At 37.1% G+C, this 18,424-nt stretch overlaps 3 protein-coding genes across 4 annotated transcripts; 2 read left to right on the forward strand and 1 right to left on the reverse strand.

Annotated features, from left to right (window-relative positions):
- The first annotated feature begins 1,913 nt into the window (after positions 1–1,913).
- Positions 1,914–5,728, forward strand: LOC122061889 (formamidase-like). The gene is made up of 7 exons (XM_042625418.1): positions 1,914–2,184; positions 2,660–2,897; positions 3,036–3,226; positions 3,513–3,748; positions 4,159–4,402; positions 4,496–4,603; positions 5,382–5,728. The coding sequence occupies exons 1-7, from the start codon at positions 1,966–1,968 to the stop codon at positions 5,502–5,504; spliced, it is 1,359 nt and encodes a 452-aa protein (XP_042481352.1). The 5' UTR covers positions 1,914–1,965; the 3' UTR covers positions 5,505–5,728.
- A 2,785-nt stretch (positions 5,729–8,513) lies between these two features.
- On the reverse strand, positions 8,514–9,833 carry LOC122061892. Its single transcript, XM_042625421.1, has 2 exons — positions 9,652–9,833; positions 8,514–9,075 (listed from the first exon to the last, which is right to left on the reverse strand). Exons 1-2 carry the CDS (start codon positions 9,787–9,789, stop codon positions 8,692–8,694), a joined length of 522 nt encoding a protein of 173 aa, XP_042481355.1. The 5' UTR covers positions 9,790–9,833; the 3' UTR covers positions 8,514–8,691.
- A 4,366-nt stretch (positions 9,834–14,199) lies between these two features.
- On the forward strand, positions 14,200–18,239 carry LOC122061891 (formamidase-like). 2 transcript variants are annotated; one of them, XM_042625419.1, is made up of 7 exons: positions 14,200–14,442; positions 14,898–15,135; positions 15,417–15,607; positions 15,891–16,054; positions 16,413–16,656; positions 16,761–16,868; positions 17,854–18,239. In XM_042625419.1, exons 1-7 carry the CDS (start codon positions 14,224–14,226, stop codon positions 17,974–17,976), a joined length of 1,287 nt encoding a protein of 428 aa, XP_042481353.1. In that variant the 5' UTR covers positions 14,200–14,223; the 3' UTR covers positions 17,977–18,239. The 2 variants fall into 2 exon arrangements, with proteins under 2 accessions (XP_042481353.1, XP_042481354.1); XM_042625420.1 differs by having other exon boundaries at positions 15,918–16,054.
- The last annotated feature ends 185 nt before the right edge of the window (positions 18,240–18,424 follow it).

An 18,424-nucleotide genomic window follows, 5' to 3' on the forward strand; every position in this document is an offset into this window, starting at 1 on the left:
ACAATCATTATTAGGAGAGTGACTATATGGCATGACTTAACCCTACTGATTCCATAAGTGTCTTCACGATTTTCATTGTTTGTGATATTTATGGTGTTTGAGATTGTTGTCATCAACCTTAGTTTAACTACGGTATAAAAAAGTTAATCTATATCCCTTGTCACATGATTAAGACTAATTATTAGGATCATATATACGCTGATCATATGATTTTTGCTGAAAATATCCTCCTTTATGCAAAGTATAGTTTCTTACATGACTTCCTACTTCTAAGATTCCAAAATTGTGGTCTACATTTTCAGAACTTTCAAAGATTCGGGGAAGTTGAGTAATTGGGCTAGTTCATGTGCCATTTATAAAGAGCAACCTAGTCCACGAGGCTCCCACTACTACAAGGTTTGGGAAGGACTGATATAAGCAACCTTATACCCTACTTTGAAGAAGAGACTGTTTCAAATTTTGAACTTATGACCAAAATATTGCAATAGTACAACTTAGCCGTTGTGACACAGGCTCACCCATTTGATCCAAGCCATTTATTTGGTTTAATTCAGATAAGGTGTTCTACCCCACAAAGAAAGAGAGAGAAAAAAAAAAAATCATATAAGCTGTATTCTATGCATATTAAGGAAAAAGAGCTTAATTGCCAATTGTAGATCGGTTGCTGAGCTAAGCCCAACATAAATACCACTGTGCTACCACCTCCAAGTAGAACTAACAATTGAGTTCAAGGAGGACGATGCCACTGAGATATTATTCTTCTTCCCAAGATTATAGAATAGTTATAATAAAAAAAAAATATAAAAAAATCTCATCATTTTACTATCTTCAAGTTTATTTGTTGGAACATACCCATCAAAGCGTGCATGGAACAAACCAAAATACTATCCATTTTGTATTTAGATTCCCCAAGTGTCGATGAGTTCCGGCCAATAAACCTTTGCCAGGTTCACAGATTCCCTTTATCCAAACTTTGTTTGTTGAAAAAAAAAAGAACAGAGGAGTGAATCATTAGGATGTTATACATTATGTAGAACAATTTTCAGATTAGATACTGTAAAAGAAAATTCATAGTTCACATTAACAGAGATCAAACATTATTTTCAATAATCTTTCATGATTCAGGTGTCTTTTCTTTAGCAAGATGGCATAAAAGTATATGATAAGAGAATCTTAGTGGGCCTAAAACCTTACTAGTAAGTGGACTCTGAGGTGGAGTTTCATGTCCTCAAGTATGGAATTGACTCAGCCCACTAGAGATGAAAATGAAAGATTAAGATGGAGTAAGGCACTACTACCAGTGTTGAATATCATGTCTGACAGAGATATATCACCTTTCATTCATCAATCATTCAGTAGTTACATATCAGGAAGTGGCCAAGGTCTTCTTATGGTTTTCAGCTTAGGTTTTGTTTCACTAAAAGTCTTGAAGCCAAACCAGTGTGTACAGAACCTTGGCATCATCCATTTTGAACCAGCCGCAATGACATTGCTTCATTTGTACCTTCAAGGGATACAAATTCTGATGGCTTCCTAATTGAACCAGACAGTTAAAGGAGACATCTTCCCTACCAAAATAATACAGAAGAACAGAAAGAAAATATTGAACACTTAGATTCTAAGGTTGGTGGCATATCAGAAAAAGAGGAAAAACCTCATATTTAATGAAATTGCATGAGTCTGGAAGGAAGATGGATTAATATCAGATCAACAATAGTCACTCATGGACAAGATAGCATGCATCATGCACTGTTTGGAAATTAGTATGAAAAAAAGAGTTTTGAAAGAGTAATAAGTGAAAGTGGGAACCATGAATATTGTCAAGAAAAATTGTCCTATTATTGAAAGTTGGTGGGGACCAATGAAGAAAAATCTGCTACTTCGACTTTGTTTTCAACTATATAAACATACTAGTTGATCTATTAGACTAACAGATACCTTTACTTTTACTCAATTGTTTCAGTAATGGCTCCTACTACTCCAAGACTAGTAGTTCCCATCGACCTGAAGAAGAAGCCGTCGGAACAGAAGGTACCTCTTCACAACCGTTGGCACCCAGACATCCCTTCTGTTGCAGATGTTACAGAAGGTGAGGTGTTTAGAGTTGAGATGGTAGACTGTAATGGAGGATCTGTTGGAGACAATGACAGTGCCCTTGATTTAAAATCCACAAATCTGTTTGCTGTAAGTATTGAATTTTTATTTTTTTCCCTTTCTTTTCGAAAATTTTAAAATTGTTTTCAGAAAAACACACTAATGAAGTGGCATAGATTGAGCCTGAATAGTTTCTGCAAAGTTTTTAAATGAAAGATCAGTAGGGAGAGAACCAAGACTCTCCCCAAAGTTACATAACACCCTAGTTTGCTATAACTAGAACTTTCTCCGAGATGCAGTTTTCCTAGCCTCTACTCTGTAGACAATCTGTGAGAGCTGTTATGACAGGGCACAGTTATATGAGAATTAATAGCCTCTGAACTCAGCTTCTGCTTTGTAGATGTTATAAATGGCTAAGAATTTATCTTGTCATTTCCTAACCCCATAAAATAAAATGAACACATCCATCATCATAGTTATGCCACTTGCTTATCTCTAAGATACTAAACTTCATCTTCTTACAACTTTTAACTCCATTTCAACCTTTCGTATGACACTGATCTAGGTGCACTATCTCAGTGGACCCATTCGAGTATTGGACAAAGAGGGTGTGGAGGCTAAGCCAGGTGATCTTCTTGCAGTTGAAATCTGCAACTTGGGTCCTCTTCCAGGATCTGAATGGGGTTATACAGCATCACTTGACAGAGAACGTGGGGGAAGTTTTCTGACTGATCATTTCCCTGCTGCAACCAAGGCTATTTGGTATTTTGAAGGGATATATGCTCACTCCCCTCAAATACCAGGTAACTTCTCTATCTTATTTCCATTAAACATGCTGCTGAATCTTTAAAAAACATTTAAAAGAAAACTCCCAATTGTTTTCTGTATGTTCAATATGTGCCATATTTAAGATGCTCCTGCATTTTTTATCCTCTTGGCAGGTGTTCGATTTCCTGGTATAACTCACCCTGGACTTATTGGCACTGCACCATCAATGGATCTTCTAAACATATGGAATGAAAGGGAAAGAGAACTTCAAGAAAATGGCCACAAGTCTATGACACTGACTCAGGTTCTGCACCAACGACCATTTGCAAACCTGCCAACACCGGAAGGCTGCCTTCTTGGAAAGGTATATATGATTCACTGGGTACAACTACAACCACAAATGCTCTTTCTTCAATCTGTTTAGCCTGACAGAAACACAAATATCGATTTTTTTTGTGGATATTTCCATGGAATATTTCCTTTTACCTTGGCAACTTTTTTTGATCCCAACCATAAAACAGATAGTTTTTTTGTGGTCATCCATAAATGTGTTCTGCAACATATCCAGTAAGCATGTTTAGGTTCCAATGGATCCACTAACATAGTATAGGGAAAGAAGAAAGATTCTAACTGTTAGAAGCCACATGCAGATTGAAGAAGGAACACCTGAATGGGATGAAATTGCAAAGGAGGCTGCAAGGACAATTCCTGGAAGAGAGAATGGAGGAAATTGTGATATCAAGAATCTCAGCACAGGCTCAAAAATATACCTTCCAGTATTTGTAGATGGAGCAAATCTTAGCATGGGTGACATGCACTTCTCTCAGGGTGATGGTGAAGTTTCATTCTGTGGAGCAATAGAGATGGATGGATTTCTAGAGCTCAAGTACTTTTTTTGTCTTATTACTCAGATTTCTGTATATATGTGGTGTTATTTTTCCTTTAAAAGAAACTTCTAGGATACTACCATGCCATGGAGGCATCAACTATCAGCATCATCAAATCTGAAGTTTTCAAAATCTAAAATGTTCTGCTTTGGAACTCCTAGAGTGAATTTGTTTAAATTATTCAACAATAAAGCCTAAAAGACCATGTTTCTTCCTCTCACAGTTATGCGACATCAACCTTCAACACCATCAAATCTCAATAATCTGTTCTACCTCCCAGATGCTTTAGCTTGGCATTACTTGCCATAATTTGGTTTTACTCAATATAGTTATTACTTGTTGTTTATAAAAATTATGAATGTAATCCCCTTCCTAGAGTTAATCAATAATAACATTGTCTTGGTATCAGGTGTGAAGTCATAAGGGATGGAATGCGCGAGTACCTCACACCGATGGGTCCAACTCCTCTTCATGTAAACCCAATCTTTGAGATTGGCCCAGTTGAACCAAGATTCTCAGAGTGGCTGGTATTTGAGGGTGTCAGTGTAGACGAGAGTGGAAAGCAACATTACATGGATGCAAGTGTTGCATTCAAGCGAGCAGTACTCAATGCCATTGACTATATCTCTAAATTTGGATACTCCAGAGAACAGGTCTAAGTTCCGAACCGGGGGGGGGGGGGGGGGATTGGCACATTAGGAATTATTTTGTTGAACTAACCTTGGACATAATTTTTTGTCTATCAGGTCTATCTTCTGCTATCAGCTTGTCCCTGTGAAGGAAGGATTTCTGGAATAGTTGACTCTCCCAATGTTTGTGCAACTCTTGCAATTCCAACAGCTATATTCGACCAGGTCACTAAGCTTTGACACTATATAAAATTGCCAGCTACTCTAATGAAAGGATAATGCCAATTTGCAGTACTTCTATAAACTCCACAGGTTAACGTCCTACACCCCTTTTAAATTGCAACATCAGATAAATTGCGGCATTTTCCTCAACTGAAAATATAATCTACCCTTGGTTCTTCCTACATAATTGTGGCTACATAGTTTTTCAATAGACCCTTATCCATTGCTCTGACCATTGTGAATTATGAAATAATCCTTTCCATGCTTTTCACTTTATCTTAGGTTGTATCCTATGTCAAGACTTATCAGGCCATTTTCCTCTGCCTTGAATCACATGCCTGTGCCTAAATTGCATGGACATTGCTATTATTTCACATGATCAAACCATCACAATTGTCTTCCTAGCATCTTATCATTGTCACCTACAGGTGCTATCTTATGTGAGACATAAATGATGTCAAAAAACAAGTCTGCCTACTGGCTGGTTTTGATAATGCAGATCAGAAGATGTTTCCAACCGAAGTTGAGGCACAATCTTTAAACACAAATCTTACCCCTCTTTTTCAATCAAAGATATTTGTCCTGAATGCAGACCAACATATTTTTCTTTTCAAAACTGACCTAGCATGGGATTGTTGCAATATTGTGCAGAGATTAGTATCCCTCTCTAATGTAACACAATCCAAGCTGACACCTTCATTCTCCTGGTTTCTTGTAAATGGCTATACATTTAAGCCCTGCTTCATATTTTTCTTTTAATTGATTACTTGGTGGTGTGCAGGATATTCGTCCGAAACCCAGCAAACTACCGGTGGGACCACGGGTGATGAGGACACCAGATGTTATGAAATGCACTTATGATGGAAACTTGCCCATCACAAAGAACCCCTGTGCCAGTGCTTAATCATTATCAGAGGAAACAAGAGCTAGAAGAAGCTTTAATATTGATTTCATGTTTCATACAGAACCTATGTTTGGAGAAGAAGAATTGCAGGATCCTAAAAAAACCTACAATTAAGATATGAAAACCCATAATGGTGCACTTTCAAATAAATGTAAGGTGTTTTGATGTTGAAACTTCTGCTACTAAAATGATGAATGTGGAATGCTGAACTGAATTTAATCCAACCTTCTCTTATTTCTATAAAAGATGCATTCTAGATACATAAAGTACACAGCAAGTTTTCCAACAATAGAGACCCAATGCAAGTCAGCATACATTTCCTACAAGAATCCATGTAAGAGGGGCTGGATAGCCAGGATCTGGAAGGCATCTGTTTTCGTCAGAGAATAGTTCCAGGACATTAACTAAACATGGGAAATAATGCCTAAACCTAATCACATGCATTTCCATGTAACATGTTCCATGCAAAGGTTTCAGACATTTCCCCTACAAGTTCTCATCAGTGAAGATTTCCATGACAGTAACTAAAGAATGCAATTAATGCCTAAAACTACAATCATGGATAGAATGATGCTCACAGAGAGAGAATCCCCACTTGGAAAAGGAAGGGATCTATTAAAAACCAGAAATCTCATCCATTTCCATTGAAACAGTAACTTCTTGAAACGCTGAAAGTCAATCGAGTGGATGCTGGCTTTTATCCCATCTCAGTGTTTCAACTTTCTAGTGATGGAGTGTGATACGGGCTAGAACAACTCAACCCTATAAATGTGCTTCCAAGGTAAGGTAATCCTAATCGATATCAGCCCATATACATTCCCTTTGGAAACCAATGTGGGATATCAACCTCTTATAAGAGGGATATGGAATCATAACATATCATCACACTTTTGACTGTTTTAATGCCAGAGAGCTTGGAAAAACTCAATCCAAATCCATGGGGATCAACCCCATATGACTGATATGAGACTGTAAAACAGTGGAATAGGGTTCACCTAGTCATCATCATTATTAATTTACTTCTAATTTCATGAAGTCGATAATGCCCTTCCCACTATAAATGTGCTTCCCAGGTAAGGTAATCCTAATCGATATCAGCCCATATAAATTCCCTTTGAAAACCAATATGGGATATCAACCTCTTATACGAGAGATATGGGATCATAACATATCATCACACTTTTGACTGCTCTAATGCCAGAGAGCTTGGGAAAACTCAATCCTATAAATGGGTTTATGAGATGAGGAACCTAAAACCATATCAACCCTTATCAATTCTCTTTAGAAATCCATGAGGATCAACCCCATATGACTAATATGAGACTGCAAAACAGTGGAATAGGGTTCACCTACTCACCATCATTATTAATTTGCTTCTAATTGCACGAAGTCGATAATGCCCTTCCCACTATAAATGTGCTTCCCAGGTAAGGTATTCCTAATCGATATCAGCCCATATAAATTCCCTTTGGAAACCAATGTGGGATATCAACCTCTTATATCATAACATATCATCACACTTTTGACTGCTCTAATGCTAGAGAGCTTGGAAAAACTCAATCCTATAAATGGATTTATAAGATGAGGGAACCAAAACCATATCAACCCTTATCAATTCTCTTTAGAAATCCACAGGGATCAACCCCATATGACTGATATGAGACTGTAAAATAGTGGAATAGGGTTCACCTACTCACCATCATTATTAATTTGCTTCTAATTGCACGAAGTCGATAATGCCCTTCCCACTATTCTTGATAAGGAGCGGTCTTGTGAGTAGAAACGGTGACTAAGAACCATCCTGGAACCAACCTGCTAAAACCATAATCGAATGTCATATTAGTAAGCAGGATGGTTTTGATCTTTATTTTGAAACCAACTAATAAACAGAACAGCACATGACAAGACAAATGACTTATAAGAAACCAACAGGAACCAGAACTACTTAAGGTTGTTTAAAAGGCATTTGTAAGCTTAAAACTATGTTGTTATATAAGATTTGAATGATTTGAGATTTGATTTGGTGTGGGTGATTTGGTAATGTGGAAGTTAAACATATTTGTATTCTCAAAAATGGATATTTACTCTAAATATTTGGTGTATATGCTTATGAGCGGATATTTGAGTGTCGCAAACTTCGGAATAAACGTTTGATTGTTTAGGAATATATATTTGATCAGGAAGCTATATATTTTAGAATTAAGAAAATCTTGTTGTAACCAAGGTTGGTGAAAAATTTGTAATTGTACCTTTGTCCTTTTATTATGATATATTTTTTTTTCAATGAGGGTGAATCCTATCATTTCATATTTCTATTGAAAAAATGTGAAGCTTTTGATAATGACATAATGAAAAGTCATTTTCAAATTGTTAAAAACTCTTCTCAATTTCTCACTTCACCACATTGGTGACAATAAAATGTATGGAGATCGTTGCAGTGCCTTAGGATTCGAATGGGACTGCTCCATGAATGAATGGAACTCGATCCCAATTTCTCTTTGTCCCTTTATTTCTGATGAACATAACTGGAATTTCACTGCTTTCAGTGAAAGTTGAATGGTTCTCATTCAACCCCGGTATGACCCACTCCATGCGGTTGTGGGGTCAGTATGGATCCACGGGACTAGTCAGGCCGAAGGCCTAGATACCCGTTGTGAAGAAAAAAAAAAAAAAAAAAAAAAGAAGAAGAAGAACATAACTTGAACCATTAGTGCATGACAGTTTCACTACTTGCCTCCATTCAGACATTAGAGTGATAGTTTCATTTTTTATATAAAACCAATCACACCCAACAAGCTTGACAAATTTGAGATCTATAATTTTTGTTCAATCTGATACAATAATACAAACAATACTTTTAAACATGCACTTTTTTAATCCTCTTTTGATACAAAAGCTTCTTAGGGGTTAGTACTATGTTTACTGACTTATGCATTTATCTTCTACTATTTTTTTTGTAAGTCTCAAGATGGTAAATTCAACAAATGTATCTATTGGACATAGGCTGAATTTATTTAAAAATAAGTTTATTATTTGTTGATTTATAGGATCATCAACATATAGATTACATAACAAGCTATTACTCAAATGAACACAGTTCAATAGCTTTTGCCTGGCTCCCTCTCTTGCATGCCCACACTCTCTAAGAATTTAGAGAGCAATCCCCCTTCCAAAAGGAGGTGGTACACTAGATATTTATCTTGAACAAATTTTTAGGCCTATGAACAAACATGTTAAAACCATGAGGCCGGCTGAAACAAAGATTGAAGAGGTTTCCTTTTGAGATTGTCTTCATAGTATAAGATGGAAAATAATTCGCCCGAAAATATTTCATGGTTGAACATAAGACTGGGAACAATCTAGTATATGAACTTCCAAGATTTTCCGCGGTAGGGCTACAATTTTCCGAGGGGAATATAAGACTTCGATCTGCAATGTTGATATCCTTCAAATCCATGTAGCAATCCCCTTCAGTAGAGCTTTGGACAATTAGATTAGTTTGTAATGTTCTTTTTTCATCTCTTATATTTGTATCAGTTCCTTGATTGCCAATCTGATTGCCAATCTTCACCTGTAAAACAATATGAAAGTGTTGTTAGCCACCATTTCCTAAATGAAATATCAAGAGATTGAAGTCCAAATCTCTTATTTTTGGTAAAAAATGTAAATTTTCATTTTAAAGCTACAACTGAGGGGTGTCAACGGGTCAGTCTGGCTCAGAGACAAACACAAAGCCAACCCTAATAAGTCACACATTGTCGATGTGGCCAGTAGATTTTTAGGGTTTTCTCAATGCTATAAACCTTAATAGTTCACACATCGTCGATGTGGCCAATAGATTTTTAGGGTTTTCTTAGTGCCACTAATGACTAAACCCTAATAGGTCAAACATCGTCGATGTGGCCAACTGATTTTTAGGGTTTTCTACATTCCAACCCTAATAATTCACACATCGTCGATGTGGCCAACAAAATTTTAGGATTTTCTTAGCCTATTTTTTAAGCGGTGGCATACAAAAGCTGCGGACCACATCCAAAAATGTCTGATCCGAAAGAAACCAACAGTGCGACCAGAAATAGAATGAAAAATCATTGCGTCAATTGCCCATAAATGGCCCTAGAAAGTATCTCTTGGTTTGGGAGTTTACCTGGTTATTGAGAGAGGGCTCGAATGAACCTCGGTAGATAGGCTTGAGATTGATGCCATTGTGTTGTACCAAAGCAAAATATAGTATTAGTGTAGTTGCGAGACGGTTTAGTGAAAACATGAACTCCATCCCTACCATCGGAGCATTTCTCTTGTGCTAGAAAATGGATCGATAGATTATTAAAAAGGAGCGGAAGTTTCCAAAAGATTTATATATAGCACATACCTTCAAAATGGAGAGGCAAAATAAATGACGATTCCATTAAATACGGAACTTTGAGTTGGCTACAAATCCACCATAAAGTAGCCTTCAATGATAAAAATTTCTCATGATTAGGCCAAATGACTCAGTGACAGGCTGTCTTGATAAGAATGCCAAGATGGTCCAAGTTTTCGCAAGCCTTATGGTAGATCGGTATTATTTAAATTTTGTGGGCATGTAGACCTCAAGGTCCCAAATCGATGTGTCATGTTTGGCTCAAGCAGAGTTCTCCAAGAGATAAAATAAAACTAGGGACTATAAGAGGGTACATATGATTACATGGATGGCAAAAAAATAAATAAAATAAAAGGATGTATGCCAATGCATAGGATAGATCGATATTGTTTAAATTTTGTGGGCATGTGGACCTCAAGGTCCCAAATCGGTGTGTCATGTTTGGCTCAAGCAGAGTTCTCCAAGAGATAAAATAAAACTAGGGACTATAAGAGGGTACATATGATTACATGGATGGAAAAAAAAAAATAAAAATAAAAGGATGTATGCCAATGCATAGGAGGGTATTTGATTGAATTAGGTTATGACATTTCATATGCGACTAATCCAACCCTACAACTATCTATCCAATGGTCAGAATTATCACATAATCCTACCACCTTAGATAACATTGGTAGTCCACTCTAATAAGCTTATCAGGTCAATCAGTTATTGAGGAAACTTTTGCCCTCATGAGTTTATAAGGAAATGATATTCTTGCCTATGCTATTAAATGCACAACTAGATTCCTGTTATGTTTTAGTCTACCATAGGTGAGTAGTGGGCTGGCCCTTATATTATGCCACATTGACTTCTTTTTCCATTGTACAAATTTCAAGCAACCTTAAAAATAGTATTTGCCACTTATATTTTTTTATAGAAGAACATTACATGCCCATTATAGATGCACTGGTGGGACCTAGCTATGTAGTGGACTGGCCCTTACATTGGTACATGGCCCACTTTAGGAAAAGAATTTTAGTGGTCTACCTACTATGTGTGAGTAGGGAAAGCACACTGCCATTTTTGTATTTCCTTTGGTTTTGAAATTTTGTAGTACATTTCTGTTCAAGGAAAAATTTTCATACTAGGCAAAATTTTTCCTTCACCTGAAGAGTAGGAAGAATTCCTTCTTCATTGGTGTAGTGAGCTCATGATTCGACTCTTGGTCATCATTACACTCCACCTTCTATTGACGTCGTAGAATCTACCCTCCCCTTTGACATTCTAATGGTACCGATACTTGTGGATGAAGGGAATATCGGTCCTTAATACTATTTTGACGACTTTAAAAATCGAAGAAAATATTCTATTATGTAGTCATTTGGAAGTAGATGAGCATATACTGTCATTTTTTCCACATAGAATGACAGCTGGATGCTTAAAAAATGAACTGAATTGACTATATGTTGAAAATATATTGTCCTAATAAGCTTACCAGGATAGACCAAGTTTTCGCCATGTGGTAGTTCGGTGGGGCATCAATTTGGTGGACAGATAGACCTCAAGGTCCCCTGACTTACGTGTTGTGTCAAGTTTCAAGCCTTATTCACCATGTTGCAAATAAAGCTTTGAAGATATGGAGACGACAAGAGGGTGCATGCGTATACTTGAATATTTGAAAATTAAAAGGATGTGTACCAATACATGAAAAGATATTTTATTGAATCAGGTTTTATAATTTGATGTGGCTAAACCAATCCTAGACCTATCTATCTGATAGTCAGGATTGCCACATCATCCCACCCTGTGGTTAAAATTTCAAAGCCACCCTTATAGCTCATCAAGTTGGCTCATCTAAAACTACTTTTGTCATTTTATTTTTGTTGGCAAATGCTAATCCTACATGCAGTCCCATAATAGATACACAATTAGATCTCCGCCATGTAGGGGCCTACTACATGACAAGAATTTTAACTGTCTGTCTGTATCCTAAACGTAACTAGGGAAAATACTCTATAGACACCTCATTTTATCACTTTGGAAGGTGTTCGTAACGATGATGAATGCTTGCTTAGGACCAAGGGAAGATTTTACTTTAAGGCCTAGGGGGATTTCCTCGCAGTCTCGACGACATTGGAGATCATCCAGTAAAATGATTAATAGTTTGAGGAGTGTTGCTTAGAGCAGCTGTTGGAGCAAAGTATGGTTGAGCACTTGCACTCAAGATGTCTCAGTTTCAAGATTCAAGTTCCTCATCATGTCCCCCCTTGTATATGCCCTTTGTCTTTTTTTTTTTTGGTAACAATATGCCCCTTTGTCTTCGTATCATAGAAAAGAAAGACTAGAAATTCTCTTGATAGATAAACAAGGTTAAAGTGTGGAGAACTGAACTTAGATCTACCCAAATGTCCAGATAATATTTTATTTCATCAAAATTAAAAATTGGCACTAAAATGAGCTTCTTTGCCCCTTTAATTGGGAGAAGATTCTCTTTTAACAAAGCGAGACTTAACTAGAGATATTACCTATTGATCAAGACAATCTCTGAATTTCTTACGCACACCCACCACCGCGGTCTCCACTTAAATTGGAGAACAATTGGGGAATCAAACCTAAGACCGTACACCTATCCAGACAATCTCCAATTTCTCCTGACCATCTAGACAACCCACGGAGGGGTCAATTTCATACGAAGTAAGAATATGGGAAATTTGTGATAAAATGTTTGGAATCATCCAATTTGAACTTTTGAAACGCAGAATATGGGTGTTCTAAGGTAAAACTGTCCAAAACAGAAACAACTAGTTTATGACCCTTGCAGAAAATTTGGGGTTTGATTCCCAATGGGGCCCATTCAACTCTAAAATAAAGTGATTTGGCACCCAGTTAGAACTAATTTCAATTTGGAGTTCTTGGGGTTGGGTGTCCAAGTACATTGGGCCCTGTTCAACTTTAAATGACTTTGATTCAACATCTAGTGCTCCTTTGCGAATATTCGACATCGAAGTTCACGTTTTTGATACACAAAACTTTCATACACTTTGTTAACATATTGAATAACATATAATAAGTAATTTTTAAAAGGGATTTTCTTATTGACATCCTTCAAGGTGTCAAATTTTTTGTAATTTTACTTTTTTGCCCTTTGATATAATACATTTTTTTTCCCAATGAGGATAATATTGTCATTTTACATGAGTATTTACATGACAATGACAACTTCTGATAATGAAATAATGATGTAACTTTCAACTTATTTTTAAAAACCCTTTCATACCCTTATCTTTTAAACTTTTTAGGAGTAAGACAAAGGACAACTAAGAGATGTTGTCAAATTATAAATAAGAGGTGTCATTCAGACACTCCGGAGGAACAGAGATCAACTTAATATGTTATATTCTGAATCTAATTGGAATCAAGACTTTGTGATTCATGTCTTTTTTTTGGCAGGTGCCGCAGGTTGGGAAAATGGTATAAGATAGGAGAATCTTAGCAGGCCTCAAACTTCCTAGTAAACAGGCTCTGAGTTGGAGTTGCCATGTCCTCAAGTGTGGAAGTCTTGAGTGACATCATATGAGTTCAGCAATGTGTGGACTTGACTTAGCCTACTACAGATGTAAAGGATAGATTGAGATGGGATTGAGATACTACAAAAGTTGAATATCATGACACAGTAATAATTTCACCACTCATTCAGTATCCAAAACAGAATGTGTAGCTGCATATCAAGTAGTAGTGGCATCAGGAAACATCTTACCTACCACAAGAATACAAAAAGAAGATTACAAGGAAAATATATATGCTTCAGTTTAATTGATCACTTAGATTCTTAAGTTGTATTAATATGAAACAGAGTATTGAAGGATTCAGATAGGAGGAGTGATCTGATTCAGATAGAAAAACCCAAAAGAGTTAGAGGCAGGCAAAAAATGACCATAGGAGAGGTAATGAGGAAAGACATGAACAAACTAGGCCTTGTCCCAAGCATGATCTCAAATAGAGCAGATTGGAGGGCTAGGGTCCAAGTATCGGAACCCCTTTAGCTGTGTTCTACTTCGTTTAATGTTATCACTAATCTGTTTCCTTTAACTCCTACTTTCCTTTTTTTCTTGGCTTTGCTTGGATTCATGTCGCCGACCCCATTAAGTTGGGATAAGGTTTTGTTGTTATTGTTGTACAGTGTTGAAGGATTAATATGTAATGGTTAGTGCGAACCATGATTATTGTCAAGAACAATTGTCCTCTATTGAAAGTTGGTGGGGACCAATGGAGAAAATATGCTAATTCAACTTTGCCATCTACCTTATACACATACTAGTCGATCTATAAGACTCTAACAGATATCTTCAATATTCATCCTCCACTGGTTCAGTAATGGCTCCTACTACTCCAAGACTAGTAGTTCCCATTGATCTGAAGAAGAAACCAAGGGAACAAAAGGTACCTCTTCACAACCGTTGGCACCCAGACATGCCCGCAGTTGCAGATGTTACAGAAGGTGAGATGTTTAGAGTTGAGATGGTGGATTGTATGGGAGGATCCATTGGAGACAATGACAGTGCCCTTGATGTTAAAGCCACAAATCTCTTTGTTGTAAGTATTGAGTTTTTTCCTTTTTTCTTTTTCATCAGTCCAACATAACCAACATACTGATGAAGTGGGTATGGCTTAAGCTTGATTAATTGTGAAAACTTTTGAATGAAAGATCATTATGGGGTAAACCTCTACTCTGTAGATAATTTGTGGGCTGTTCATACAAGTATGACAGGGTAGAGTACTATGAGAAATACTAGCTTCTGAACTTCAGCTTGTGCAAGATCTTATAAATTGCTAAGAATATGGCTTGTCATTTCCCAACCAAAAATGACAGATCCATTATATAACAGTTAAGCCACTTGCTTATCAATAAGACACCATAATTGAAGTTCTTAGACCAATACGTGAAGTTCTTGCAACATTTAACTTCAACTAACAGTGTGACTGATGAAAATATATTATGGAGGGGATATATTGTAGATCATTAAACTTGTTTAATGACTCTGGCCTAGGCACACTATCTCAGTGGACCCATTCGAGTATTGGACAAAGAGGGTGTGCCAGCTAAGCCAGGTGATCTTCTTGCTGTAGAAATCTGCAACTTGGGACCTCTTCCTGGATCTGAATGGGGTTATACAGCAACATTTGACAGAGAACATGGGGGTTGTTTTCTGACTGATCATTTCCCTGCTGCAACCAAAGCTATTTGGTATTTCGAAGGGATATATGCACACTCCCCTCAGATTCCAGGTAACTTCTCTATCTCATTCCCATTTCCCTTCAAAATGCTATTGAACCTCCAAAAAAGAATCCAAGTGTTTTCTGGACTAGTTCTATCTGGAGTTATATAGGTACTGTCCCACATCAGTTGCTTGGGACCTTGGATGTGTTTTAATATACCTTTGGGCCATCTCCACCTAATGCTTTATTGTTTTGGGTTGAACCTCCAAGTGGTTATTTCATGGGTTATCCCACTTTATCAAATAAGTTTAGATATTATTGTGCCGCTGCATTATATATTGCCTTGGCAGGTGTTCGATTTCCTGGTATAATTCACCCTGGACTTATTGGCACTGCACCATCAATGGAACTCCTAAAAATATGGAATGAAAGGGAAAGAGAACTTGAAGAAGAAGGCCACAAGTCTATGACACTTTCGGAGGTCCTGCACCAACGACCATTTGCAGACCTGCCAACACCAGAAGCCTGCCTTCTCGGAAAGGTATATATGATTCACTGGGTATTATAGCAACTCTTCATTCTGCAAGCTGTTCAGTGTGACAGAAAAAGCATTTGTCAATTCTTGTGTGGATATTTCCTTGAAAGATTTCTTCATTTTCCAGGATGAAATTTGTTATTCTGAACCATATAACAGATAGTTGTCATGTGGCCATCCATTCATGTGTTCTACAGCATATCAAGTTAGATATGTTTAGTTTCCAATGGATCCATTAATATCTTATGGGGAAACATGAAACATTCTAAATGCTAGAAGCCATATTCAGATTGAAGATGGAACACCTGAATGGCAGAAAATTGCAAAGGAGGCTGCAAGGACAATTGCTGGAAGAGAAAATGGAGGAAATTGTGATATCAAGAATCTCACTCAGGGTGATGGTGAAGTTTCATTCTGTGGAGCAATAGAGATGGATGGATTTCTAGAGCTTAAGTACTTCTCCTACCTTATCACTCAAATTTCTGTATATATGATGAACCTTTTAATTTTCCTTTGAAAGAAACTTCTAGGATACTACCATGTTGTGGAGACATCAACTATCAACATGCTCAAATCTGAAGTTTATGTTTTGCTTTGGAACTCAACAATAAAGCCTGAAAGATCATGTTTCTTCCTCTCACATTAACAAAACTCAAGAATCAATTCTCCCTCTTAGAGGCATTTGCCTAGCATTACTTACCACAATTTGGTTTTACTCAATATAGTTACTGCTTGTTGTTTATAAAAATTCTGCATCTAATTCCCTTTCTATTTTGAAACTTAATTAATGAAAACATTGTCTTGGTATCAGGTGTGAAATCATAAGGGGTGGAATGCACGAGTACCTCACATCGATGGGTCCAACTCCTCTTCATGTAAACCCAATCTTTGAAATTGGTCCTGTTGAACCAAGATTCCCTGAGTGGTTGGTATTTGAGGGTGTCAGTGTAGACGAGAGTGGAAAGCAACATTACATGGATGCAACTGTTGCATTCAAGCGAGCAGTACTCAATGCCATCGATTATATCTCTAAATTTGGATACTCTAGAGAACAGGTCTAAGTTCTGAACCAGAGAAAGAGATTGGGGGGGGGGGGGAGCGGGATTGGCATATTAAGAATTATGTTGTACTAACCTTGGACATAAATGTTGTCTATCAGTCCTATCTTCTACTATCAGCTTGCCCCTGTGAAGGAAGGATTTCAGGAATAGTTGATTCTCCCAATGCCTGTGCAACTCTTGCAATTCCAACTGCTATATTTGACCAGGTCTCTATGTTTTTCAACTTTATAACTCTTGCAATGCCAATATGCAGTACTTTTCTAATCAACCAAACAACTTTAATGGAATTTCAGTAGCTCCACTGAAAATATAACCAACCTTTTGAGTGTCTAAGACCATAGGCAGGACACAAATATCTACAAGCTGTTCTCTTACAAATTATGGAACCAAACAAGTTGAGTGGCATCTCTCGATAGACCCTTATCCATTGTCCTGACCAATGTGACTTATGAAATGAACACTTTCCATGATTTTTGCACTTTATCTCAAGTTGAATCCAATGTCAAGACTTATCAGGTCATTTTCCTCTGCCTTGACAAACTTGCTCCTTAATTGCGTGGACATTTTTATTATCTTGCATGATAAAAGTAAAACCATCACAATTGGCTTCCTAGCATCTTGTCATTCTCACCTAAGAGTGATATCTCATGTGAGACATTAATGATGTCAGGAAAAAGTCTGTCTGCTGGCTTGTTTTGATCATTCAATTGGCATCATGTAGCACAGCGCAAACAGATAATGCACATCAGAAGATGTTGAGGCACAATCTTTAAAAACAAATCTTACCCCTCTGTCCAATCAAAGATATCTGTCTTAAATACAGACTGGCATATTTTTCTTTTCAAAACTGACCTAGCATGGCAATGTTCAACTATTGTGCAGAGATTAGTCTCTGAAATTTAGGAAGATCTATTGCTTTAATGTGGAGTGAAACAAGAAGCAGGGCCTTTGCTCTCTTCCCCCCTCCCCCCGACAAACACACACACAGTTGAAAAAAAATCCTAGTAAATTGGATGGTTTAGGTAATCTAATTGGTGCAATTTCGGGCAGTGCCTATCCAAAGGAGTGCTTAGCATCTGGATCTTCCATATTTATAAGCAAGTAATACAATCCATGCTGACACCTTCATTCTCCAGGTTCCATGTAAATGGCCATATGCTTAAGCTAAATTGTTTAGTTGGTGTTGTGCAGGATATTCGCCCGAAATCTGGCAAAGTACCAGTGGGACCCCGGGTGGTGAGGAAACCTGATGTTCTGAAATGCACTTATGATGGAAACTTGCCCATCACAAAGAACCCCAGTGCCAGAGCTTAATTGTTGTCAGAGAAACCAAGATCTAGAAGTTCTAATAGTTGATTGCATGTTTCATACAGAAACTATGTTTGGATAAGAGGATTTGCAGGATCCTTAAAAAGCTAGAATTAAGAGAGCTAAACCCATCCTTGTACACTTCAAATAAATGGAATCATTCATTCATAGGATAATTATATACAATATTGTAACGTGCTTAGATGTTGAAACTTCTGGTACTAAAATGATGAATATGGAATGCTGAACACCTTATACATTTTCCTTTATCTCATGTATGAATGTTAAGCTGTTTCCTTTTCTGAACAAAATTTAGTTCTTGTATCATTCAGATGTGGATATAATGCAACCTGCTCTTATTTCTCTAGAAGATACATTTCAGATTCGTGAACACAGCAAGTTTTCCAACCATACAGACCCAAAGCAAGTCAGCATATTATACACCATGTGATGA

Source organism: Macadamia integrifolia, chromosome 14 (genome assembly GCF_013358625.1).
Source record: "Macadamia integrifolia cultivar HAES 741 chromosome 14, SCU_Mint_v3, whole genome shotgun sequence".
Classification (NCBI taxonomy): Eukaryota; Viridiplantae; Streptophyta; class Magnoliopsida; order Proteales; family Proteaceae; genus Macadamia; species Macadamia integrifolia.

Coding starts and splice junctions, on each gene's coding strand:
- LOC122061892 (XM_042625421.1), bottom strand. CDS start 9,789: ATGGTAGGGATGGAGTTCATGTTTTCACTAAACCGTCTCGCAACTACA. Junction 9,076..9,651: donor AGCCCTCTCTCAATAACCAG/GTAAACTCCCAA, acceptor ATTGTTTTACAG/GTGAAGATTGGCAATCAGAT.
- LOC122061891 (XM_042625419.1), top strand. CDS start 14,224: ATGGCTCCTACTACTCCAAGACTAGTAGTTCCCATTGATCTGAAGAAG. Junction 14,443..14,897: donor AAGCCACAAATCTCTTTGTT/GTAAGTATTGAG, acceptor ACTCTGGCCTAG/GCACACTATCTCAGTGGACC. Junction 15,136..15,416: donor ACACTCCCCTCAGATTCCAG/GTAACTTCTCTA, acceptor TTGCCTTGGCAG/GTGTTCGATTTCCTGGTATA.
- LOC122061889 (XM_042625418.1), top strand. CDS start 1,966: ATGGCTCCTACTACTCCAAGACTAGTAGTTCCCATCGACCTGAAGAAG. Junction 3,227..3,512: donor AAGGCTGCCTTCTTGGAAAG/GTATATATGATT, acceptor AGCCACATGCAG/ATTGAAGAAGGAACACCTGA. Junction 3,749..4,158: donor GATGGATTTCTAGAGCTCAA/GTACTTTTTTTG, acceptor TCTTGGTATCAG/GTGTGAAGTCATAAGGGATG.